Here is a 27,652-nt window from a genome sequence, read left to right as displayed (position 1 = left end):
AATTGTTTAATATTTATTAATCAGAATTTGTATTCATGTGATCTAATTATGAAAAAAAAGTTCCGTCTGCCATCGTAACTTCTCTCTTCGCGGGAGTCCGTTTGACAACTCCATCACACGTGTGTAGACCAAGGCTAACTGGACTTGCGGACACAGGTATGTGTACTGTTTATTAGGAGACTGTCACCGTAATGCTACGGACTTTTCACAAATTTACACAAGTTCTATAACTAAGACAGTGCAGTTTTAATTTCATAAAAGTCATTAAACACTTAAACATATTAAATCTAAAAGTCGAATATCTTTGGATATGGGGTAACCCATATCTATTCTTGTTATGAAGAAGGTTACCTAAACTCAAATTGAGGAAGCTAGCTTGTAGCATTTTGATCATTCATCATGTCAGTCAGACAGTCCTATTTTATGAGTTACACAGCATCATTCTTGTCATGTTGGATAGATGTCCTTAAAATATGCCATATGGGAAGCAAATATGGTTGATTTTACTCATAAATTAGTGCAAATTTAACCTCAGTGGAATAAAACACTGTTTATAAACTTTAGTTTATAAATGTTAGAGTGACTTTTCCTTCCGTTGATTCAAACAATGATAACTGGGAAAACTGCTATGAAAAAATTCATGAATGATATTTGTACAATGAGTTTTATTATATTGGGAAGGGGGGATGGAGGGTGACTTTGTGACTGGTGGCCTGTAGAAAAGGAATTTTGAGTTGTACATGTATGTACAAAGTGTGATGATCACACAACCAAATTGAATATGTGTCTGCCAAGGACTTTCATATGTTACAAGGACTTTTGGTCTGATGTAACTGTTTAATTTACCAGACTGAACATCGTTTTTCCAGCATAGAATCAAGAAAGATTTTATTTTCTTCATTTAGTTCAAGAATAAGGAGCTAGTTCAAGAATAAGGAGCTAATTTTATTGAAACTCATAATTTTATTACAGTGTCATAACCATGCATGTATTATGCTGACATTTCCTAGAATTTTAGAGACGATAGCCATCAAGGTCAAGAAAAAATTCATATCTTGAAGCTATAGAAATTTTAAAATACTGTTTAAAAAACAAATCCAGGATAAAAAAAAAATTGCTGAATAGTGATTCAATATTTAGATTCATGTATAGACACTGTCATAGCCTTATATATGGTTTATTAAGTACTTTAATTAATTAATGCCCCCCAAAATTTTTATTCATCACACCTGTGTCACATGCCTTTTATACCTTTTTATTAAACCTGCAGCTCAGTTTCTGCATGACGTTGATGTCAATTGGACACGTCATGGTCAATTCATTGGTGTACTAATATTACTTACATAGAGTGCCTTCAGTGTAATTCAATCACAAAGTGGATTCCATATGTTGTGATACGGAACAAGAAGTAAAATATAAAGTCTAGATTGATATTGGACGTTTGACTTGGTTGATAAAAGTATTACAGCCGTTGGACAGAGCCAATATTTTTACCAGATTTGTTCGACGGTCCAAAGAACATTAACAATAATTGCAATTTGCCTAGTGGAGAAAACAAAATGCACCATATGAATCAGTTTATAATTGCGCATGCAAAACACTTTTTTTTTTCCTGATCACTTTAAGCAAAGAAAGTAGAAAATCTGTCACCATTAATGGTCCTGGTCGAAAAATCAATGGGGGAAAAGTTCATGTGAGGTCTAACGCAATAGCTAAAAACGTTACAAGGCATGTCAGTGACACTCCTTTATTTTATTACTGAAGTCCATTCAGCACGTACAGAAGCATATGAATCAATGACTTATTTACTTTACCTGAGAAACTGTTGCTTATACTTTCATCCTTTTGCTCTTTGAATTAATTTGTCCGCAACCTGTGAAAGTTTTCCATTTTTCTTCGAGATAGAAGTGTCTTTATTCTGTACAGGAAGAAGGGAATTGTGATCAGGGACTAATTTATGCTGATTGGCCCACTTGATTAATTAGCGTGACCTGCTTTGTTATTGTACACTCTCCTTTATATTTATGATCTGATGACATTGTCATGTCTGGTGTCTATTTTGAGGTTGTTTTTCTTTCTCGGAGATGAAAGTGGAGACGGAATCTTGTAAATCAGAAGACGTACACTTTACAGAGTGATTATCTCTGGCTATTGGGGAAATTTAAGCCAAGGAGAAGTGTTTAATCGAGGGGAAGTGTGTGTTTTACATGACGACTTTGTGACAGGAGCATTGCCGTGGGGCACTGTCGCTCATGGTGAACCTTTTAGTGAAGTCTTGTTTTGTCCTTCTTGAAAAAAAAGGTCATGTATTCCAAATTAATGGTTCGAATGCACCGTAAACTTAAGATGGGAGGTAAGATATTTGTCAAATGTTCTGTTGTGTTTTTATTTTTTCTGTTCAGCAAATTATGTTGTTTTCTTCTTTTGTGAAATGAACAGGATAGACAACTCTGTATAGCTTATTTTATTTCAAAGACCCACAACTCTGACCAGCAGAGCTGCTTTAAAATGAAAAAAAAAAAATCAAGAATATAACTTTTATCTTACTTTCTCTACAGATTTTTGTTTTTTTTCCCCTCCAACAACAAAGTCCATCTACCAATATGAAGATATTATTGATCATGCCTAGTGGGTGTGTGTGTTAAGTGTGTCTATAAACATTTCTAAGCTTTTCTATGAAAATTTTAGTTTTTTTTTGTTTTTTTTTTGAAAGCATATGTTCAAAATAGTAAGAGAAATGTTAGGTACATCTACTACACAATGAGGTCCTATGTTAATGAATTCAACAACACAATTAGCACAGGCTCTCTGAATCATATGATTAATGTTCTTTATATTCGGCATGTCTTGTAATTATTAACTTCTCTCCACAAAATGCTGAGAAAAGCAGTTTTATTTTTCATGCAAGTCCAAAAAGGCTGGAGCAGTTGTGAGGATGACATTGTTACACAGTCTGAATTATCTCTACTGTTAGGTTGTCTCTAACACCTGTGTTTTAATTACTCTGCTACAGGTAGCGCCAGGCTCTCAGTGATCAGTACTGACATGGAGCAACCACATACCTGTAGATTTCTTGTACCTCACTGTTTGCTAGCTATTTCAAAACATATGAAAACAAATATTTTGACTATACATGCAGGCCTAGCTGTCATTAGTGCTTCAGATGTATATATTTCAGTCATCTCTGGAAATAAATGGTCTGAAGGTTTTATCTCATTTATACTTATTAATTTTTGTTGTTTATAAATTATGTATATTGCTACCTATATTTGTATATTAGACATGTAAATTCAATAGTTATATACATGTAGTTATAAATGAATGTACATACTGCTTAGTAGATACATATATTCTTATAAGTGAATTGGTAAGGTTATGCTGTAAGAACTCTACAGGGGTCAGGGAATCTAGTGTATTCTGTGTGATTATGCTCTATTTTTTAAGTTGCACCACTTGAAAACCTTGTATACGCCTTTAACGTTATGCAAGAAATTAATGATTCCTGTAGCTAAGATTGACAAGTGCTTCAGATGCAAGATTTTAAAAATATGATTGGGTTCAATGTTCATAATTGGGTTACAAGTAAAAGAAAAGTAATCAGGAGGACAATTTTAAGTTACAGTAAATGAAACATATAAAAGATAAGCAACAGTATTCAATCTAAAAAAAAAAATCCATTTAACTGAAACAATATGAATTGGGAACAGAACAGACATTTAACTTTAGAAACATCAGAGATGGGATCAGGTGGCATAGGAGAGTAAGCATCCCCTGTCTTCAGGTGGCCAGTAATAAAACTAATACATTTAAATTATCTTAAAAAACCTGCAAGAATTTGCAGTTTAAAAAAATATGGGATAATTAAACCAAAAACTATGAAACATGGTTTGAAAAATGAAACCAAACATTAAATTAAAAACAATCTTCTTTTAATTATAACATGTTTTCAAATGTTCCAATGTCCCAGTACCTTTTGATATGTCGATCAGCAGCAAAGTGGATTTAGCATAGATAATTAGCATAGATGATTGAGTACATTATTTTTGGTTTTGTAAAAATGTTGGAATAACTTTATTAACACTTGTGAAGATTATGATCCTAGATGTGACACTAGTCAGCTAGTAGGTGGTATTTCGTAATGAGTAATTGGTTCATGTTGTAAAGTCATAGTTGATGATGTATGTATCATATATAATGTTATTTTATGTACAGGAATGTCTTCTGTGCAAAATTGGCAAAAGCAAAATTCAGGTTTTGATAAAATGGTATATTTTCCTATTCACTGATGGGTTCATTTTATTCACAGCTCACATTTACAGTGTAGAGACCATAACTTAATCCTTTCACTTTATCTGGGTGACCTCTCGTGGAGCATTGTCTCATATTGACTGCTTGTGGGTCAATAAAATGGCCAGGTTAGAGAGTTGTATTAAGTACACAATTATTGTTCTCAGTATACCTCCCTCCTCGGCCTACCTCTAGCTGGTATATTGATTGCAACTTAATTTAAAGCTTATACATGTAAATTTACTGTTATTGCTAATGAAATTTGTGCATATGCAACTGAAATTAAAAATACATGTAAACTCCTGTAAATTAAGTGTTAATGGAATTCTTGCCATCTTGGCTTTCTAGGTGTTAATTATTTTAGGTGTATTGTATTCATTGGAGCTATTTTAATTAGAACAGAAAGGTATTCTTATTTTTGGCGCACTTCTAAGCACTTTCTGCCAGATTACTTTCTAAATGACATGTACACTTAACCATCTACTCTTGAAGTTGATGTTGGTTGAAGAGGCCACTTAACAGATGTATACACATTTCACGGACATAACGTACATATATCTCAAGTATTTGAAATTCTTATCATGTACACTAAAGCTGTATGAATCAGAGCATCCAACATTACATTTGTTTATAGGCAGAAGTAGCTGTTCTGTTGGGCCTGTAAAAATAATCTTTTGAGACGATCCCTGTTATTTTGACATTGTGGAACCTTTAGATAGAAAGCCTGCAAACTGGAAATGGAAATGAAAAAAAAAATTGCTAAGCAGGGAGGTGTGTATTGACATTATTTTTGTCAGTGGATCATGTGAACGATTTCTTGACTCTGATTGGATAACCCAGTAAACGAAGAGGTGAAGGTCAAAAGAAGTTTAATGTTTACAGTTTTTTCATGGAGAAGCCATGTGCCTGCTTGCAGCATCGAAAAGGCTGAACAGATTAATTGTCAGTAATTAATGGTGATTGACAGTGATTGCATTTTATGCAGGAGTTGAAGACCTTTCTAATAAAACAATAGAGAGAAGTCAGGGAGCAGCACATTGTGGATTCTGGGATTTTTTCTGTGCAGAGATTTTCTGGCTGCAGGCTGCGTAGATCTTTTTCTTGTTCTATAGGAATCCAAGCATGGGGCTCCTTTATCAGTTTTAATTCACCAAACTCGTTACACTTGTAGGACCTTGGTGCTCAGTGAAGCATAGACAACAAACAGTGCATTTTGTTGTTTTGATTATTGTGTGGTGTTTATTCACTTTCCTCTGTTTATTACTGATATTGTTTAAACCGCAATCATGTTGTCTCAAGAAGCCAAGCCAGAGGTGACTAAGAAAAGGAAATTAAGTCTGCGTCTCAAAATCAGTAAGTATATGGACATCTAGGGGCAAGGTTTCAGGAATGAAGTCAGAATTTTTTTTGTTCCACTTTCAGCGGGTATGTGTAAAACACGAAACGAGAAACGAGAAATGAGAAATGAGAAACGAGAAACAAAAAAAAGAATGACCTAAAAATGTCAACCAAGGGGGCAGCTTTTGCTGTGCTTTCATTTTGTTAGAAAACAGATGCCGAGTGAAACATCAGCGATCTTGCACTGCTAAACCCATAAAGCCATGACAGATTTAATTAGATATCAGCTGAAAAGTATTTATAAATAAAACCTTCATACACTTGTTATACATTAAATTAGTTATCAGTGAAGGTATCAATTAATGACAACAGAATCATCAAAAGCAAAAATTGTATCATTTGATGACAACTTTATTATTTCAAGCAAAAACTGAGTAAGCATTTCTCTTAGATAACAGTATTGTAATTAAATCTGACAACATTTTAGGGTTTTTCTGTGCAGATACTTGTGCGGGTCGCTAATAAATCAGACCTAAGTTAGATATTTTCATTTCACTCTGCATCTGTTTTCTAACAAAATTAAATCAAAAGTACAAGCCGCCCCCTTTGTTGACATTGTAAGGTCATTAGTTATTGTCCCTCGCTTTCACGAAAGCGAGGGGACATTAAATCTCATTCGTCTGTCAGTCAGTCTGTCCGTCCGTCACAAAAACTTTAACCTTGCCCACAACTTTTGATTAAGTGGAGCTATGACTTTCATATTTCACATGTGTATTCCTTGTGACAAGACCTTTCTTTGGGTACCACCAAATTTGACCTTTTGACCTTGACATTGGCGTTTGACCCACTTTAACAATTTTATTTTAAACTTTTACTTTGGCCATAACTTTTGAACGGTAGATACTAGGACTTTCATATTTCACATATTATATATTCTTTGTGGCAAGACCTTTCATTGGATACCAACAACTTTTGACCTTGGAGATTTCCGTACTTATGAAAAAACTTTTACCATGGCCATAACTTTTGAACGGTAAGGGCTAGGGCTTTCATACTTCACATATGTAATCTTTGTGAGAAGATCTTACATTGGATAACAAGAACTTTGACCTTCTGACCTTGATATTGGAGTTTGGCCTACTTTTTAAAAACTTTCACCTTGGCCATAACTTTTGAAGGGTTAGTGCTAGGACTTTCATACTTCACATAATTAATCCTTGTGACATTGTATATCACTTTTACCCTTTGACCTTGACGTTTGACCTACTTTTTAAAAACTTTAACATTGGCCATAACCTTTGAACGGCAAGGGCTAGGGCTTTCATACTTCACCTATGTAATCCTTGTGACAAGACCTTTCATTGGATACCAAGAACTTTGACCCTTTGACCTTGACCGTATAGTTTGACCTACTGTTTGAAATATTTAATCTTGGCCATAACTTTTGAACGGTACGGGCTAGGGCCTTCATCGTTCACATATGTAATACTTTTGACAAGACCTTTCTCAAGAAACCAACAACTTTGACCCTTTGACCTTGGAGTTTGACCTACCTTTCAAAAACTTATCATTGGCTATAACTTTTGAACAGGTGGTGCTAGGGCTTTCATATTTCACAATCGTATTTCTTGTGAGAAGACCCTATTTGGGTACCAATATATTTAATTTGCATTTAAGAAAAATTTAATCTTCCCTATGTTGCCATACCGGGTCATCAGTGTTTCACAAACACATCTTGCTCCTTTTAACTTTTGATTGAGATGAGATAGGGCTTTCATATTTGACATGTGCATTACCTGTGACAAGATATTTCTGAGCATGCTATGATTTCTGGCTCCTTGACCTTGACCTTTCACGATTGACCTTATTTGTTTTTAAAATTCAACTTCGGTGATAATTTCTAAATGACATATGACAGGGCTTTCATATTTGACTCAATATGTCATTAAACATCTCACCCACAAAGACAACGAAAGCGGGGGACCACAATTCTTTGAATTTGCTTGTTTAACCTGAATCTCATTTCATTGTTTCTCGTTTCTCGTTTCTTGTTTCTCGTTTCTCGTTTCGTGTTTTACACATACCCACTTTCAGCTCTCAAAATGAATGACATTCAGATTACTCGGCTAGCTACAAAGATAAGAAAATTTAAAACTATCGGGACCGAAATAGGTGAATTATGGGCGTATCAGTCACCTAGTTTTAAATTGATTTTTTTTTTTCTTTTAAATAACTTTAAAGCATTTGAATGGATTTTTTTGTCTCTCGCATATATAAATATTATTGTTTATTTAAACAGACTTGATTAGTATATCTGATAAATTCATTTGGAACAATACTTTACCTAAATGGCAAATAAAATATTCCAATGTAAAGATGCTCAGAGCCATTGCAGTATACACATTGATTTGTTTACCTAAGATTTAGGTCAACATAATAAAATATAGACTGGCTGTACTGGATCCTTTGGGAGATAAAGGATTTTACACTGCAAGCAATTTTATCTGTACTGCGTAGTCATCAGAACTTAGCTGCTCATTGTACTGTTAAAATAACGAGACAGAAAAGTTCTAAATGTGACGGATTTGATAAGTAATATTATAATTAATGTCTGAAGGGTTTCACCTGTTAAAACGTGTTCAGGTTTTGCGTGTTAAGAACTTGGCCATGTTATTTTTCCTCGCTGTTTGTTAGGGCATGAGTTGTTTTGTTTCAGGTATCAGCTAAATATTTTGATAACTTTATAACCCTTATCAGTTTAAAGATGATTTTTATACAATGATTTAAAACAAGAAACAGAAAGAAATCAGTTACACAAAGTCTCACCAAACATGATGTTCAATGCAAGCAGGCCGGTATACGTATTTAAAAAAAAAAGTCAGCATGATTAAAACATAAGAAAGTCACATAAGATTCATTTGAAATGGACAATGGCTGCAGATAGGATTTTGAATTTAATTGGTGTGTTTGTATCTAAAACATAAAAGTAATTGCTAAAGTAGCAATTTTGTATGTGAGAAAGGCTGATTACAAAGATGTTATGATGAGAGGACTTTCAGAGGTACAAGGATTTTTTTAATTTGAGGTGACCTTGACAAGAGGTCATTTAGGAGGAAACCCGGTGAATTTTACATGACCCCGGGTCCTCCCTTTTCTGTGTGTGTTAGAGAAATACAAAAGAATCTCGAGGTTCTTAGGATCGATTTATGAATCTCCTGTGCCTCACGTATAGGGACTAGTGCAGATTTATAAAGGGATCAATACGTGTGTATATTAGACATGATTTAAACAGAATCAACTCCACCAGTCTGGGATATGTAACACCTCCGAGAGTATAGACTGCAGCGCATGAAAAATAGATGCTAACGCGCAAATAAAGATGACAGTCTCGACTTTTATTTCCTTGAAGTAGGATTTCAAGTTTTCACATTTCCGACTGGAGCGAGAATTTAAGATGGATAGATTAATGAATGATAAGGGGTTTTTTTTTTTGTAGACCTCTTTAATATAGCCATGGCCATCGTCTGAGAACAAAAAGATGTTAATTAACGAGAATTAAGATTTTTCTGTAAACAATTAAAAATGTCAGAGATGAGATAAAGGATGTGACATGAAGCACGATTTTGACTCTCCTACCGCTCGGCTAATTACCTGCTATAGCTCTGATTAATTAAGGTTAACCCAATTTCTTTAGACTTTGATTTTAATTTGATAAGAAAAGTATAAAGTTCTTTGACTGATGTGATTTCATACACATTATTTTTCACTAACACTGATCAAAAAGTGCATGATTATAATTCTTCACGTTGAATATAAATGAGAAAAAAAACGAACTAAAAGTAATGCTGATTTATGGGAATGAATTATTGATAGCGGTGTGTATTTATATGCTGGGTGATCAATAACTTTATAGTACGTACTGTACTGATATGTAAATAAAGACCAGTGCTTAATTCAGTATTCAGCAGAGATTGTATGTAGTGGATAGATATGTAATTAATGTCATTTTGAAAAAGCCTTCGGTTTTTGAAAAAAAAAAATCAGAAAATGGAAATAAGTATTTAGAATTAAAAAATCATTATTTGTTTGTTCTCGATAGATAACATATAATGAAACTTTTCCTCTTCGACATGATTATAGCAAACCATGTGATTGCGGGCAACAGCATGTGTTTTGAAACTTTACAGAACTAGGTTAGAATACAGCATGGTAACACATGGTGGTGTACAGATAACTATATAGACACAGAATTAAATGATCATCAAATAAAAAAATGTTTAAAATTTCAATCTGAATTCTAATATTTGTCCATTCAACATGTTTAAGATGAACTAAAATTAGATTTCATAAGTAAATAAAGCCACATAAATAGTTTTATTGTTGTAGAAATGATGTCATATTATAAACCAGCACTGGCATAACTGTTCCTATATACAAAATGTAACGCTTACTTTTCATCTGAAACACAGCCACTGCTCATGCTGTAGAAATAAAGTCAGTTTTTACACTCAATCATTAATGCAATATAACAGGGTGAAAATTTAACACCAAGCTTATATGGTATTATATTCATACAACAACCAGGGGACATAACTATACATGTTTGTGATTGGAGAGAGAGATACATGAGGTGTACATATTGCAACATTTTAGGAACAGACTGGTATTTGATTAGGCATGTTTCGGTTTACATTTGCAGTTGACCATTGCTATAATTATAATGTTAGTGAACTCAAATATTTAGAATACCTGGAATACCTTGGAAAGAGTTTGCCATTCCAAATGTTTGATGAATTATACATTAACCAATGCTCAAATATAAAACTGGAATTTTTTTGTCCGAAAGTATGCAGTATAACCTCCAATTATGTACATCAAACCTATAAATCAGCTATGATTCAATCGTCGGAGACTTTCCTTCGATTGGATAAAGGGTTATAAATAAACTGATGTAAAATGTGCCACATTGCTTTATATAGATGATGTGAATATTGTATCCGTAACACAGTGTAAGAGGGTTAGATATGTTTGTCATATCCTGTTGTATATTATAAAGAGGTAGCATAGGGGAATGTTACAAGCATGATTAAGCAATCAGGAAATTTTAAGACCACTTAAAATTTTTCAGATCAAATTTAATGTGTATTACTTAAAAAAAAAGAAAACAATAGCTAGTAGTAGTGATTACAGACATATTTTCTATTCTTTCAGATAAAATATAGTGAATGTTTTATAATTATTTTTTTTGATACACATACATGTTTAGAAGACATGTAAAGCTAATTTGTAGTCTACAGTAATAGCATTAATTCCTTATAGCTGGCATTGTTTTGTTATCTTCAATTCTTAAGGTCTATCACTTGTTTTCTGGGTCTGGTCCAAGTTTTCAGGGGAAAACCTGATTACCAACATCAATTGATTGGAGAAAAGCTGGGAAGATCAATTAATCATCTGTACAGAACAGAGTTTCCAGATAAAGATATTGATAATGATCCTAATGCATGTAGTAATAATGTATTAACAGTGTCTCAACTCGGGCTAATTATGGATAATGCTTACAGACATGGAATGTCTCTTCATCTTTGATAAGATTATGTCACAAAGTAAGTCCTTAACCAAAAGTAGGTCACAAAAGTAGGACTAGTGTTTCTATTTTAGCAAACATCCACAATTTAAAAAAAAAAAGGTATTAAATGTATTTGGGCACTTTTCAAGTGATTGAATGATTCCTATTGGTGAATATTTTTAATATTGTCTGAAATTGTATGCTTACAGACATGGAATGTCCCTTCATCTTGATAGGATTATGTCACAAAGTAAGTTCTTAACCCATCCAAAAGTAGGTCACACAACTAGAACTAGTGTTTCCTATTTTAACAAACATCCGCAATTTAAAAAAAAAAAAAAAAAGAAGGTACTAAATGTATTTGGGCACTTTTCAAGTGATTGAATGATTCCTATTGGTGAATATTTATAATATTGTCTGAAGTCGTATGTTTATGCATGCAAAATCAGAATTCTAAAAAAGTTCTTTTTTTGATATGTTATTAAGAAGTTGACATGTTTATTCTACAGTGTTCTGATATTGAAGCCTAGCATGCTGACATGAAAAGTAAAGCCCTAAAAACTTAAGAAAATAACATGACCCGTCCTTGACTCGAAAAAAAAAAGTAGATAAAAAACTGATGACAACAGCTGCTTTGTGAATGTTGCATGATCCCTGATTAATTTTGCATATGTATACGGAACACTCAAAAAGACTTGGTTTATAGCTGAAGGCACTGGGTCAACAGTCCATACATTTATATACCTACAAATAGGGTAGACTTTTGAAAAGATTTTAGTCCAGTGTGTAAATAGAATTATAGCTAAAGATTTCGGTCCATTAATGGGTATGCTCAAAATAGGGTTAACTAAGATAACTGTTCCCAAAAAAGACACACTGATTGTCTAATAGGCGTGGCTTCAAAAACCAGGCCAAAATGGGTTTAAAAAGGTAGCTTTAGAGTTGTTTGGGGTGGAAATTATTTGTAATCAGCAAGCTTTCTGACTTGCCAGCATAAATTCTTATTGAACAGGGTATAAAGTTTTCTTTTACCTTTGAATGTTTGAGTTTATAGGCACGATCAGAGGAATTTTTGTATTTGGTTTGTTTTGTTTGGTTTATATGTTGGGTTTTTTAAGATGTTCAGAATTTAATTTGAATCATTATAAACTTCAAAATTTGTATAGCAAATCACATTACTGATAGATACTTGGTGAATGTTCAGTATAAAACCAATTGGCTTTTATTCATTCAGATAATAAGAATGCTAATTTATGCAGTGTGACAACTTGGAATATTAAAATCTGTCAATTCCTTTAGCATTCTTTATATTAAAATTGGCAAGGTAGATGATTGTATTCTCTGTTTAATTTGAAGTTCTCTTTTCTGTCAAAGTTGAAGCACAGTTAGAGAGGAAAAATCCATGGCATAGCAGGGGTTCAAAATTTTTTTTGTCATGGTCAAGTCCAGGACTTAAAGAGTAAATTTTAGGCAAGTCCGAGGAAGAAATTTCAGAGTCCATATTTACCTATATATCAATCATTAAATTTATGTTACTTATAATTTATTTTCATTTGTTGCATTGAATGAATAAAGACTAATAGACTATATGTATTAATATATGTTTTATTTTTTCTCCATAAACTGTCATATAGTCATACATGCGTATTTTAACACAATACCAGACTGATAGATTACTGGTACATTACAATAACTTTTACAAATACTCACTACTGAATAAACCATCTGTTACAATAAATAGAAATTAGAATGTGCTGTAAGTCACAGCTAAAACGGAAATTTAACAAACTCATTGCCGTTTGTCATATAGGAGGAAACATGAGAAATTGCGTAAAAGCAAGAGTCTAACCGCAACGGAAAATAAAAAGACGGATTGTATTTTGGAAACGTTCGTAATGTTTTATGGGTATTGTAATGCCCACAAACCCACATTTTTACAAGACATTTGAGAATTTGCTTTATTTTTAGCTTTACGATCATTTTTTTTTTAACTTATAAAAAAAGATAAACAAGAAACATAGCCAAGTCCCAGGACTTTGGTGAATTCTAAATGACGAGTCCGGATCCGGAATTTGTTAGTCCGGGACGTCGGGCTTGAGGAATTTTGAACCCCTGCATAGGAAGACTTTCCTTCAATCAAATATTTAATTTTTATTTAATTTATATGTTTTAAACATAAAATAATTGTGTTCAAACAGTCATTCATATCTTGTCAAGAAACGCTTGGTAATGGTCACCAGTAGCAGGAAAAAGCAGGAGACACATAAACGTATATACTTGGTTTGGTACATCTAATTGAGTTAAACTTGTGGGTAATGCAAGTGAAAATAAGTTTTAAACGAAGAAAGAAGTTGCTTGCCTTCGTCAATTATGATAATGTCATTAAGAAAAAATCAATTTTTACCTCCAACCTAAAAAAGCTTTTATGGCCATTGAAAAGTGTATTTGTGGTGTATTCGATAAACTCTGCGGGAAAGAAATCAATATATATTTCAAGTGTACTGCGGCTGCTTGTGTATTCAAGAAAATTTAGGGGTCTCATGTACTGCTCATTATATTTTTAGAAGATGATGAACAATTAAGTCTCTGTTAATTAAAATCTTCTTGTTTGATGTATAGATATCTCTGGTTCTTATTCCCAGAGGTAAACAGATTTATTATATTGTCTAAACTCTCAACTAAATAGCTTGTACAGAAAGGCATACACCTTAATAAATGTTTAACATTGATTGAACAGTCTTGTGTGTCTGGTTGGCATTAAGAAAATGAATTGTTTTAATTTATTTTCCTCTGTATGGTGCCAATCAAATGGCTAGACATAATTCCCCGAACAATAAGTTATGCAATTATGTGTATGTTTTTGTTTTAAGTAAGTGAAGTATGTGATTTGAATGTTTTTGTATTTTTAAGTTTTCTTTTTGTAATTTTCAGTATCTCCCAGGAAGAATTCCAATGCGAACGAGCCCAAGTCTGCCCCGCCCCTTATGAAGGGCCCCTCCTCTCTAACCAGTGATCACACACATGCCATCATCTACAAATCCTCAGACCCTCCAGTCAGGGTAAGTCTGCCCCGCCCCTTATGAAGGGCCCCTCCTCTCTAACCAATGATCACACACATGCCATCATCTACAAATCCTCAGACCCTCTAAAGAACGTTAACTATCAGTCAGGGTAAGTGGGCCCCGCCCCTTATGAAGGGCCCCTCCTCTCTAACCAATGATCACACACATGCCATCATCTACAAATCCTCAGACCCTCCAGTCAGGGTAAGTCTGCCCCGCCCCTTATGAAGGGCCCCTCCTCTCTAACCAATGATCACACACATGCCATCATCTACAAATCCTCAGACCCTCCAGTCAGGGTAAGTTGACCTTATGAAGGGCCCCTCCTCTCTAACCAATGATCACACACATGCCATCATCTACAAATCCTCAGACCCTCCAGTCAGGGTAAAATTCTTGCCCCTTATGAAGGGCCCCTCCTCTCTAACCAATGATCACACACATGCCATCATCTACAAATCTTCAGACCCTCCAGTCAGGGTAAGTCTGCCCCGCCCCTTATGAAGGGCCCCTCCTCTCTAACCAATGATCACACACATGCCATCATCTACAAATCCTCAGACCCTCCAGTCAGGGTAAGTCTGCCCCGCCCCTTATGAAGGGCCCCTCCTCTCTAACCAATGATCACACACATGCCATCATCTACAAATCCTCAGACCCTCCTGTTAGGGTAAGCCTTCCGTGCATACCATTCAGAAAGGGTGTGTTTTAGGTGCTGAATTTTCTTTTTAAAATGCATACTAGAAAAAAATTAACAATGCAGAATAAGCAATCCTTGTTATTTATTGTTAATTTTAGAAATATTAATGTTACATGTTGTACTTGTTACTGCAACAAATACCGCGCTGTATGTTAGGTTGCCTGCTATATGTTAGTTGGTAAATGTTTAATTATCTGCATTTTATGGGCTTATCTTATATTGTTTCACTATTACAAAGAACGTTAACTATCAAACTATTTGTGGGGTGGGTGGGTTAGGGGGATGGAAATGCAAACTTGTGGCAATCTTTTTAGAATCATTTTTACCACACTGTAAGGCCTAGAATAACTCGGTCAGATGTTGATATCTTGGACTATTGCGTGTCAGGACATAAGCAAGTCATGATGACCTAGGCTACCCAGAGGCATGGTCATTTGACCTTGTTATGGACCTAATTTGTCCACTAGTTTGATGTCAACACCATTTTATGGTTAATTGTAGAATGGTGAAGTACTAAATTCTTGGCTCTATACTGATAATTAAATGAGGATATCAATATAGTATTGAATTTTAGCTCAGCTGAAATTTCTAATGATCTACTTGATGAAATTTAGTAGTCCATCTTATGCAAATATCACCTGTAGGTTTTCCACATTGTAAACTTAGTTTTCAAAAAATGATGAACCAGTTTACCTCAAACTTGGCATAAAGCATCATCGGCAGTATGGAATTGAAAGAAAGGGTCATGTTAAAATCAAAGGGGAAATAATTATCTAAAAAATGAATTTAACTAAGAAAAACACTTAGAGGGAAAAGACAGAAATGATACTGGACAGAAATCGACTTAGGTTAAATAAGCCATGTGTCTTTGTAACTTTCATTTGCAATTTGTGAGCTTGAACTTGAATTGTGACTAGTAATTAGTTTTTGCGATTCTGATAATTGTTAGAATTACTGAAACTCTAAATTTAAAGTTGATTGCATTAGTAACTATGTATATACATTTACCCCACCTCTGTTGATTTTTCCGTGAAATCCTGGCTTACGATTGGTTAAAGTCTGTCAGGTGAAGGCGGTGGATAACTTATACCCGGTCAGTTGCAAATCTATACCCGGTCAGTTGTAAATCTATACCCGGTCGATGTATTACGTAACAAACATAACGTGACGTCATAATAGGCACAGTATTTAAGCGTGATGAACCATTTAGCAGAGAAAATCATTTATATACCACAGATAAAAGGTAAATGTTTCATCGGTGGGGTAAATTCTTTACATAGTCTTTAAGTGACAGGGTATGGGATGATACCTTGTTAGTAAATTTCATACCTGGCTCCGCCTTTTTAGGTATGTAAATTTATATTGTTCAGGTTATCATCCCATTTTTTTTCACTAAAAGACTATGTAACTAATAATACCTCTGTTAGAGAAATATGATTCAGGTGAGCCTTGTAGCTGATGTGCCTCTGTTCTTACTTTCAGTTCAATCTGGATGGGGATCTTCCTGAAATGTCAAACATGGAGATAGAGGATTTAGGTAAGTATATCACCTAGTAAAACAAGCAGCTAACACTTACTGGGACAGGCTGCAGGTGGAAAAATCTTATCAGTTAATTATACCCCCAACACATCCAATGTCATCTAAAGTAGACACATGGAAATTTTTCTTTTCTTTTTAAAGAGTCCTTTTCTTGATAAATTATCTACTTAAATGCAATATTACTACTGATTCAGATGTATGACACACTGTTACAAGTAGGGAAAAAATTATTTAAAAAACAACATGGCAACATTGTTATATATATGTGATAAATCCTCAGCATTCCTCATTCCCCAGCAGGAGAAAGGTTGCTTGAACCCGACAGGCTATTATTTTTGTTTATTCATTATACAATGTAGAAGGACTAGCATGTTTGGATTGATGTCTGAAATGTTTCTGTTTTGTAGATGAGAACATTGACCAAGCATTTGCAAAATTTATGCGAGCACACAAATGTTATGACTTAATTCCAACCAGTGCCAAATTAGTTATATTTGACACCCAGTTAAATGTAAGTATACAGAGAACACACATCATACACCAAATTGTACAAATTCTGTGGTTATATGTGTATAACCCAATTATTTACCTTTTTAGCTCACCTCGACGAAGTCGAGATGAGCTTATGCTATACCCCTGGCGTCGGTGTCGGCGTCCCAATTAAAGTTTTAGGAGCAGGTCCATTCCCAAGTACTATAAGCCCTACCTGGACCAAACTTGCATGGATGATGCATCTAGGGATGGACACTACCAGACTTGCTTTGGATGCTGGATGTGACATACATTTTCCAGATGAGTGACCAGGTTAAAGTTTTTGGAGCAGGTCCATTCCCAAGTAACTATCAGCCCTACCTGGACCAAACTTGCATGGATGATGCATCTAGAGATGGACACTACCAGACTTGCTTTGGATGCTGGATGTGACCTACATTTTTCAGATGAGTGACCAGGTTAAAGTTTTTGGAGCAGGTCCATTCCCAAGTAACTATCAGCCCTACCCGGACCAAACTTGCATGGATGATGCATCTAGAGATGGACACTACCAGAATTGCTTCGGATGCTGGATGTGACCTACATTTTCCAGATGAGTGACTAGGTTAAAGTTTTTGGAGCAGGTCCCTTCCCAAGTAACTATAAGCCCTACCCAGACCAACTTGCATGGATGATGCATCTTAGGATGGATAATGAAACCTTACTTTGGATGCTGGATCTGACCAACAATTTCCAAACGAATGATGAAGTTTTTGGAACAGGTTAATCCCCAATGAATTTTAAGACCTATTTAAACAGAACTTGCTTGAATATTGTCAAAATAAATATTTACTGTTAAAAAAATATGATGTGAGATTTGCATTGCCTAAACTGATAACATTCGTCGAGGTGAGCTTCATAATCTTTGATTACCTATGTTTTGATTTGAAAACTGAGGTAAATGGATAATTTTTGATTTGATCAGAAATATTTTGTTTTGACATTGTATAAACCCAGTGGATTAATTCAGTCAGTCATAAATATGTACCTAAAGCTACAAATTTATACAGATTCCAAATGCAACACGATTTCTGTAACTTGCAGTATTTGTTTGTCATAATGTTCTCAGGAATGGACTATTCCTGAATACAAGCCTTTAATTGTCTTGAAAGTCTTTAACATACGAGTGAATGGGTGTGTTTATGTTAATCAAACCACACTATTCAGATAAGATTTTAATTAATGGAAATGCTCTTCCTGCCTAGACAATGGTCGCTGGTAAAAGTGCATTACACATATACCTCAGCTAATGTGCAGTGGGTTATTTTCTACCTACAATGTCACCTCTCTTGTCTTGTTGAGGAAGTTTGAATACCAAAATTCTCATTAGCATGCCAGTTGCGTGAAATGAAGTATGGCTCTGTAAGTAAATGGTGTATTACCGATTGATAATATACGAGTGGTCAGGCATTACTGGAGTAATTAAATCATGTATACTGGATAAACAGGACAAAAATTGAACTTCACAGAAAGAGCTGCGTGCAAGAATGCATGTATTCATATATACAAATACCTTCACAAGGCGATAAAAAACATCTGAAAATTGAAACTCGAGGTAGTCATTTCAAAAATGGTTTTGTTGTTCATGTATTCATTTTACATTCCATGGTGTCCTTGTGCTTATAACACAGCGTTGTTTCTTTTTTTTTTCAATCTATATGTAGAATATATTCATGAGGTAGAGTTTACCTTGATGTACAAAGAAAGCCCCTGGACTTGAGCCAATTTTTTTTTACATCCTTGACTTGGTCGAATTGTCGGTGAGCTGATGAATTTTGATGTCTAATCAATGCTAGAAAATGTGTGTCAGTCTTTCCAACACATTCAATGATTTTTTTTTCATTATTAAATCATTTTTTCCAATTACTTTTTGTATATATTTGGCTCAAGTACAAGATTTCTGCAGAGAAGGGAAAAACATTAATCAAATCATTAAAAGGCACTTTTTCTGTTGTGGTTCAAGAAATATTTTCTGGATTTTGCTTCAGGTGATCATAATTTGTAAGATCTATAAATTATCTTTTAACAATATCTGCTATTTATAGACATAGGGTGCGTCTTATCTAGCCAGTCATACTTGAAGTGTCACTCTTTTCTTAAATTTATTATATGATAAATTTATCATATGTACCCCGGAACATGTACTTCTATTATATTGGACACTTGTTTGTGCCATTGTAATAAATTTAAATGCCATCTGTTTTCCTTATTTACCTGCTTAATAAATTACTACAAACTGATTCCCAAACATATAGCATTTGAAGATTTACAGTGCTGTAAAATTGAGAAGCACTTGTATAGCATTTGAAGATTTACAGCACTGTAAAATTGAGAAGCACTTGTATAGCATTTGAAGATTTACAGCACTGTAAAATTGAGAAGCACTTGTATAGTATTTGAAGATTTACAGTGCTGTAAAATTGAGAAGCACTTGTATAGCATTTGAAGATTTACAGTGCTGTAAAATTGAGAAGCACTTGTATAGCATTTGAAGATTTACAGTGCTGTAAAATTGAGAAGCACCACATAGAATATAAAGATTTACAGCACTGTAAATGAAATAAGAACTTGTCAATGGGATTGTGTGGTAAAAATTGACTTTTTGTGTGTATATTTGCAGGTGAAGAAGGCATTCTTTGCATTAGTTTATAACGGGGTCCGGGCGGCGCCTTTGTGGGATACCACCAAACAGGACTATGTAGGAATGTTAACCATCACAGACTTTATAAATATCCTACATAAATACTACAAATCACCTCTGGTCAAAATGGATGAGTTAGAAAATCACAAAATTCAGACGTGGAGAGAGGAGTTACGGGATAAACAGAGGCCGTTTGTCTGTATCGAACCCGACGCCAATTTGTACCAAGCCATTAAAACCCTGATCACCTGTAAAGTTCACCGACTTCCTGTGGTGGACCGGACGACAGGCAACGCCCTCTATGTCCTCACTCATAAACGAATTCTCAGGTTCCTCTATATCTATGTGAGTACTAAGGGAGAGAACTCCACTCAGTCATATCAACTATTATTTGGGATGATATAAGTATTCCTATACGCAAATTCTACTTATAAATTCCTTAAATTTAGAAATAGAATATCTTTCACTATGTGCTGTGAAATTCTTCTCCAATTTCTTTTTATCAGTGTCCTTGATGGACTAAATTTGTAATAAAAGTCCCATAACTATCAAAACAGCCTTAGGTGAATATTTAAAGTGGAGAGATTTTACAAAATTAAATTGATAGATACAGATGATAATGTAATTGTTTCCTCTGCAGATCAATGAGTTGCCAAAACCCAGCTACATGAGACAGAGTTTGGAGGAGCTGTCCATAGGAACCTACGAGAACCTGGTGAAGGTAATATTAAATATAAAAAAGATTAACAAAACAACATTGCCTCTTGCTAGAAAAAAACTCAAAATATCATCTAATTAAGTCTGTTGTGTCTTATTTTATTTGTAAAATAATGACTTTAAAGTTCTCTGAGGTTGTAAGACAAGGTTTAATGTCATCAGTTTTGTATGTGTCATGTGGAGACCTCCCAGCTTGGTGGGTTTGTGATGTCGTAATAGACAACAAACATAATAATTAACTTCCACAACTGCTCTAATCTGTATTTTTGACTTGTTCTTTATGAAATAAATGTTTGTATTCTACATATATGTAATGAAATATAACATGCTTGTTTATGTGTATGCGTAATATAACAAGTACAACACTAATACTTCAAAATCACAGGCTGAGGAGGAAACTTGTGGCTGTCTAGCATTTATTCATCAGTTTGATATTTTCTGTGTTTTGTAGGCCACACCGAACACTCCAATCATCAAGGCCCTGAACTTGTTTGTGGATCACCACATCTCAGCTCTACCTATCTGTGACGAGGAGGGCAAAGTCATCAACATCTACGCCAAGTTTGATGTCATTGTAAGTACTCTATCAGGATAAAAAAAAACTTCATTAGAAATGGGGGATTAAAATTTAAACTAGTGTATTGTTAGTAAGAAATCAGGAAAAAATTTAACTCTAGCAATGGAGACTGTTTTTTGACTCGCTATGTTTTAAAATCTGAAGTAGTGAGTTGTTGATAGGTAATCAAGATCAATACATGTTAATATAACAGACAGGGGATAGAGAGGGTTAAAGAGAATTCCCCTTTCTACATGGTAAGGCTACAGTCTCCTCAGGATTTTACGTACTGTGGTTTCATCAATTTTTTGTGGATTTTGGTAAACAGAGGTTTTCTAGGATACGTAATTTCATTTATAAAAGCATTGCCTATACAAATGAATATCATAGTTATTAATTCAATTAATATTTGAATTTGTGAATCTGCTCAACAACGAAATCCTGAAAAATTGGTGCTCAACGAATATTGATGAAACCACAGTAACTTCAAAGTATCTTTAAAATGTACATCACACAGTGATTCACAATGTCTATTTCAGAATTTAGCAGCGGAGAAGACATACAATGACCTTGACATCACTGTACAGCAGGCCCTACAACACAGAACCCAGGTAGGAACAAAATACTCAAAAATATATAATATCATAATTAGCACTTAAGGAATGGTGAAAATCAAAGAATCAAGTACTTGATATATTTTATTGTAAAGATTTTTCAGTGTATCAAAATTTGAAATGGAATTATTTGTTAAGGGGGGGGGGGGTGATTTTCTTATCTGAAATATTAAGAAGTGCCAGAAACTGAATTAAAGCTGGCCTATAAATAAGTGGTTCCTCATTCTATATATAATGCTATATAATGCTGACATTTACCTTTACAGGAGGGCTGGTTTGAGGGGGTTGTGACGTGTAAAAAGGATGACACCTTAGAAGTGGTGATAGAGAAAATTGTCAAGGCAGAGGTAAACCATTGTGATCATTATAAAAAACTATACAAAAAAGTCCATAGGATTAAAATCTGTGATTTGTAGAGGAGTGTTTCTGAAGACAATATTATTTGGTTTCACACATATTAATCAATAGGCTGATTAGATGTCACTAAAATGTTCTGTTATTAAAAAAGGAATATTTTCATGGGGATTTATCTGAATGTTTCTTTTTAAAAAAAATATATATTTGTCTACAGGCTGCAAGATTATTTTTTCTTTGCGATGAGGTCTGATACATTAGCATAATGAGATGCATAGACATGCGCTTAAATAGCTGAAATGTACCTTTGACTTTTAATATCGGTCTAATTCAGGATCTGTCTTACAAAAGGAAATATAAAGAAATGAATGCATCTCGTGAAATGATGGGTCAGAAACGTAAAATGTCTGAATGCTTCCTATAGCTGTGCAAATTTGAGTTTGCTTAAATCATACCAACTTTGATTTTTGGATATTTGTAAATTAAGATTTTTTCCCTACAGGTTCATCGGTTGATAGTGGTGGATGATGATAAGAAAATGTTTGGAGTGGTCTCTTTGTCAGACATCCTGAATTTCCTAGTTCTCAAACCTTTTGGTAAGAAGCTCAATTTTGGTTGCTTAAGAGCAATACTTAACTGCCTAGCTGATCTGGAAAAATTATCCTTTATAAGTCTCCAGTTTATTTTTTTAAAAAAATGAGAGAGAGAACTCTTGAATTAGAGGAAATTTCTTTCCGCTAAAAACGCGCAAAAGAATGAACAGCCAAATGTAATACTTTTACAGTATGTCATGGACTGGCATTTTAAGGACCATATTTTAAATTTCTTTTTTTATTTTTCAAAAAAATCTTATCCATACACACATTACCTTCATATTACACACATTTTGCCATTTCAGGTGATTTTGTCAACAGAAAATCCTGATGAGGTCCAAATACTTCAGAAAGGATTGTAATTCAATTATACCATCAAAAAGCAGGATCCATGCCCTATACCAATGCTGTGTGAAATAGAGATACACAGTGAAAAGTTCGATCCCTGCCCGAAGACTGTGAATCAACAACAGACAGAAACTGTCATGCTGTTATTAATTGATCTGGGGTTATTTTTATTGTTTGACCCCAGCAGTGGCATGTCAAATTTTTGGGCATTATTTGGATCCAGGGAGTTTCATGTGATGACATTTAGTCCTGTGTTGGTAACCATAGTTACCAAAGCAAAAAAGAAGCTCTGGAAAAAAATGAACACATATATCTGTGATTGTATTGGCAGTTTTCATGGCAACTCTTTGCATAAAATTCTGTTAAAATATACTCAGTTGTAATCATGCTTTATTCATAAAAAAAAAAAATCTTAAAATAGAGGATAAATATTTAAAGTGATTTTTTTTTTAGATCCTTTCCATATCATTTGATTGTTTGAAAATTGTATTTTAATCCCTATTTTCAATAATTTGTGAGAAAAAATTATAGGGGTAAATGTCATGTCTGTTAAAATTCTTGAAAGGTTCTGTAGTATTGCATATCAGCAATACCTCGGGCATTGTAGATCATTGAGGAGGATCTACAGAGCCCCTGTACACACCCTACATTTCTCTACCTCCAACACCCTATCAGAGAAGATAATGTCTGTGTTGAATTCTGTTGTAACATGATTGAGAAAAAATGGCAATGATATAGATTGAAAGATGTATTTGTTAATGAATCTGTCTGGTCCATTACATTTGTTGAAACATTTTATTAAGATTAAACATTTTGTGCAGATTGAGAGATGAATGTGTAAATGAAGATGTGAAAGAGTGGTTCATGATGTTTGCCAATTAACAATGACTGTCAGACAGATATTGTTAACATGTGTTTGATTGGACAACTTTGTCAGTTAACTTTATTTTGATTGGATGATTTGTCAGTTAACTTTATTTTGATTGGATGATTTGTCAGTTAACCTTGTTTTGATTGGATGAGACTTGAGGCGGATTGGCCGTTTACATGTGACAAATGCTGTGATATAAATTACAACTAGTATATTTCTAGATAGTTCATGTTTTAGCTCAATTGAATGGTGGCCTGCTGAGTTCTCAAGAGAAAAAAAAATCATGAAAATGTGCTTTAATGGAATATTTTACTCCCTGAATACCAAGTGCTGACGAGACAGGTTTTCTTTATGCAACATAAATGCTTCTGAGAATACATCAGTATATTGGATAATTTTCAGTACTGATTTAAGGGACTTTTGTGTTTGTCTGCAGTTATCATTAAATATTCTGTTGCCTGTTTTCATAGCAAGTGCTTCTGCTAATCTGAACACCATCGTCCAACATTTAATCAAGTACTATTTGATCTCAGAAAGTTGAAGACTTTGTAAATATGTGGTGTGAATGTATGTAATATATATAGGAAAAAACACAAGGGTTGTCAGCAAGTGTCCCCTCATCATCAAATTGAGTATTTTTAATTTATGTGCACTCAAGTATTTTATCAGATATATTTTGGCAGGGCATCTGTACCACACAAATACATTATGTGTATATATATCAACACTTGTAGAATGATTGTTGACAATACTTTTTGCCAGACATTTTTTTATCACATCAATAAATATCAGTGTATGTAAGGGGACTGTTTAATTGAACCAAACACATTATTAATTAATCCTTATGAAAACTTGTAAATTGATTTGAATTTTAATGAAATAGACTAAAAGTGATATAAATATCTCTGTTGAATGCTTATTGAAGCTTTTCTGATCAATTTCTTGTCTGTTCTTTTATATTTTTTCATTAGAGTTTAGTTAAATTGTTTTCTTTGCTTGTCTTTGAGACTTTGACATTGAAATATGAATTAAAAAAATCAAATCTCTTTAAAAAATATTTGTTCAGTTGAACAATTTTAGACAATATAAATATTTAGAAATATGTATACAAGTTTCGCTAATGTCATTTTCAAGACTTTTTTCTACATTTTACATAACTCTTTTTTATTGGAGATAAAAACAGTACATGAATTTAATTTTAAGTTTTATATTAAGAATTTTTTGTTACACTAAATCAGACTAGAGTTTGTGTGGCGGTAGGTGAGTGATGTGCTCCTATTGCTTATTTCTGTAACTATACAAATGAATGGATAGAGAGAATTTCAATTCCTAGAAAATATGTAAAAGAAAAAAAAATTAAATTGGTGGAAGCTGCGCCATCTTCATTCCAAAAAAAGACTCATTGAATATTGTTGTGAATAGATTTGTTTGTATTTTGAATATCATATGTTTCACTACAGAGAGGGGCACCACTTGTGGCTCTCCGATTCTGATGTTGATTTTGTTATCTGTGGTAAATACCATTGTTTGTTTTCCACAGATTTAATTTCATGTTCATTGTTAGAAAGTTTGTATTTTTTCAAATCATTTGTTCAAATTGAAATCAGTTCATTTATGAAATGCTGTTTTGGGTATCAAGTTGCAATTTTCTTTTTCAAATGTACATGCCAGGACTGAAAAACTGTTATGTAGATAACTTACAGAGTATTGTAGAAACAGAGATGTCTACTCTACTTATAGGAGATATCAGAAATTCTACATGTGTGACATATATAGATTCAACCATCATCTCATTCTAACATGTATAAAGAAATTGTATCTTATGCAAGAGAGTGGAAAGTCACAAATGGGGGATTTGACAATTACTCAAGAAAAAAAATGTTGTGCTGAAAGAAACTGACAATAAAATGTTGAGAACTTTTAAGCTTTGATTTTTTTAATGCTTTGTTTTCAAGAGGATGTGCATATTTATGTTCATTTCAAACAGCTGTGCAATAGTCATACCTTAGCACTGTGCTGCAATTACAATGGTTCTGAGTTTTCGGACTTGGGCTCTTGCTATTCACAAGTATTTTTCCACATCTCCGTGGATAGGATGTGTCCATTGCCTATGGGCCTGTCCCATTTAGACAAGTGGTCCACTAACATCCTGCTCCAAAAACTTTAATCTGGTCACTTATCTATAGGTCAAATCCAGCATCAGGAGCAATTATAGTATTGTGCTTCTTTCAAGATGCATCATCCATGCAAGTTTGCTTTAGGTGGGTTATATAGTTTCTTGGTTAGGGATCTGCTTCAATTATCTGGAAAAAACCAAACTTGGGCGCTCGTCTGAAAATTTAGGTCAAATTCAGCATCTGAAGCAAGACAAGATGTGTACATCTTTAGATGTATCATCCTTGCAAGTTTTTCTAGACAGGGCAAATAATTACTTTAAAACTAGGCACCTCCAAAAAACTACTCTGGTCACTTCATTCGGGAAAATATAGTGAACCTGGTAACTATTGTGCATCCTAAATTGCATCACCTTTGCAGGTTTGGTCAATATAGGATTATTAGTAAATCGAATAGAAGATGATTGGAAATTAGACCTTCTAAAAAACTTGAACCAGCTCCAGAAACAACATGGTAATTCTGTTGCTAAAATTACATCACTTGAAACGACCTTGACTGGTGCAATAAAACTTAGTAGAAACATCTTTCATGCATTTCTGATAATTATATATTATAAGGGTATAGAAGTGCTTGAAAAGAAATCTGCACCAAAATCAAACCTGCGAGACTACCCCTATTTCGATCGAGGGTTTATCATAAGTCCCCCCCCCCCAACTTTTTTGAGGACCAGGTGAAATATATAATGTGCGAAAAACTAGTGGGATATAGTGAACGGACAGATGAGGAGGAAACTTAAAATCCCATGCGGTTTAACCGGTGAGGGAGAAATAATGGAATACGATGCAGCAGTGCATCAAAGTTAAAAAAAATGTTAAATATATCAGTGGCACAAATTCATTGAAAAATTGCTCCGAGTTTGCTTGTTAGACATACATTCGAGAATTTTTCACTCATTTTGAGACGTACGCCACCTCTTAATCATCAGCTTAAAAACTTACGACTTTTCAACTTTATACACAACCATTCCCCACGATAAATTAAAGTCTATTGGAATTCCCATGGGTAACAACCAAGCTCTATGATAAGCATGATGACTTTAACTTTTTATCGTCAACTTCCCTTATTCAGCAATATACCTTCATCACTTGCATACGGAGTTTATATATCTATGTTGATTAGATGCGCATGCTCTACGTATGAACAATTTCTACAGCGAGGTAAATTACTGACAAACAAGTTGATAAACAAGAATTTCGGCAGACTCTTTTAAAGTCATCATTTCGTAAGTTCTATGGTGGATACAATGACCTTGTCAGCAAATACAATTTATCATTGAGTCAAATGCTTACTGACGTTTTTCATACTATAATTGTTAGTCAAGTATTTATACGCTGAATTGACGACGGATTTTTCCATTATTTCTTGATCGTAACGGAGCACAAGGCGGGTGTGACCGGTCGATAGGGGATGCTCACTCCTCCATGGCACCTGATCCCACCTCTGATGTTTTGGTGGTCCGTGATTGCTCTGCTCCTATTTTGCATTGTTTTATGGACTTTCGATCTAGCTGGAATACTGTTCGTTATCTCCATATGTTTCACTCTTAATTGCCAGTTATTTTACCGTCACAGTACCAAGACCGTCACAGTGTAATTGAACCAGTGACCTCATATGAAGATTTGTTTATTTCTGTCTATACTATGTAGGGGGCCAAAGCATGACCGATGTCACACGGTGCGATGATATTAATATCTTGTCTACATTTCTTAAATTTTGTCCATCTTCCCTAGCCAAGGGTTTAATTATGATCCGCTCCTCC

General features: G+C 34.2%; 2 protein-coding genes across 11 annotated transcripts in view; both read left to right on the top strand.

Moving 5' to 3' along the window:
* Positions 1-14,289, top strand: part of LOC134232016 (uncharacterized) — a 72,395-nt gene extending 58,106 nt beyond the window's left edge. For all 9 annotated transcript variants that reach the window (XM_062713975.1, XM_062713981.1, XM_062713977.1 and 6 more), the window contains one exon: positions 14,123-14,289. In XM_062713975.1, the coding sequence (XP_062569959.1) occupies positions 14,123-14,274 (152 nt within the window). In that variant the 3' untranslated portion in view covers positions 14,275-14,289. The remainder of the gene's footprint in view (positions 1-14,122) is intronic.
* A 452-nt stretch (positions 14,290-14,741) lies between these two features.
* LOC134232015 (5'-AMP-activated protein kinase subunit gamma-1-like) lies at positions 14,742-25,642 on the top strand. Of its 2 annotated transcripts, none has more exons than XM_062713973.1 (10): positions 14,742-14,828; positions 16,436-16,490; positions 16,901-17,004; positions 19,645-20,010; positions 20,306-20,386; positions 20,834-20,956; positions 21,478-21,549; positions 21,819-21,899; positions 22,409-22,502; positions 22,805-25,642. In XM_062713973.1, exons 1-10 carry the CDS (start codon positions 14,754-14,756, stop codon positions 22,828-22,830), a joined length of 1,077 nt encoding a protein of 358 aa, XP_062569957.1. In that variant the 5' UTR covers positions 14,742-14,753; the 3' UTR covers positions 22,831-25,642. The 2 variants fall into 2 exon arrangements, with proteins under 2 accessions (XP_062569957.1, XP_062569956.1); XM_062713972.1 differs by having other exon boundaries at positions 14,751-14,923.
* The last annotated feature ends 2,010 nt before the right edge of the window (positions 25,643-27,652 follow it).

Source organism: Saccostrea cucullata, unplaced genomic scaffold, assembly GCF_032062105.1.
Source record: "Saccostrea cucullata isolate Sc308-1 unplaced genomic scaffold, CSIRO_AGI_Scuc_v1 ctg148, whole genome shotgun sequence".
Taxonomy (NCBI): Eukaryota; Metazoa; Mollusca; class Bivalvia; order Ostreida; family Ostreidae; genus Saccostrea; species Saccostrea cuccullata.
This window is presented reverse-complemented; position numbering and strand designations above follow the sequence as displayed.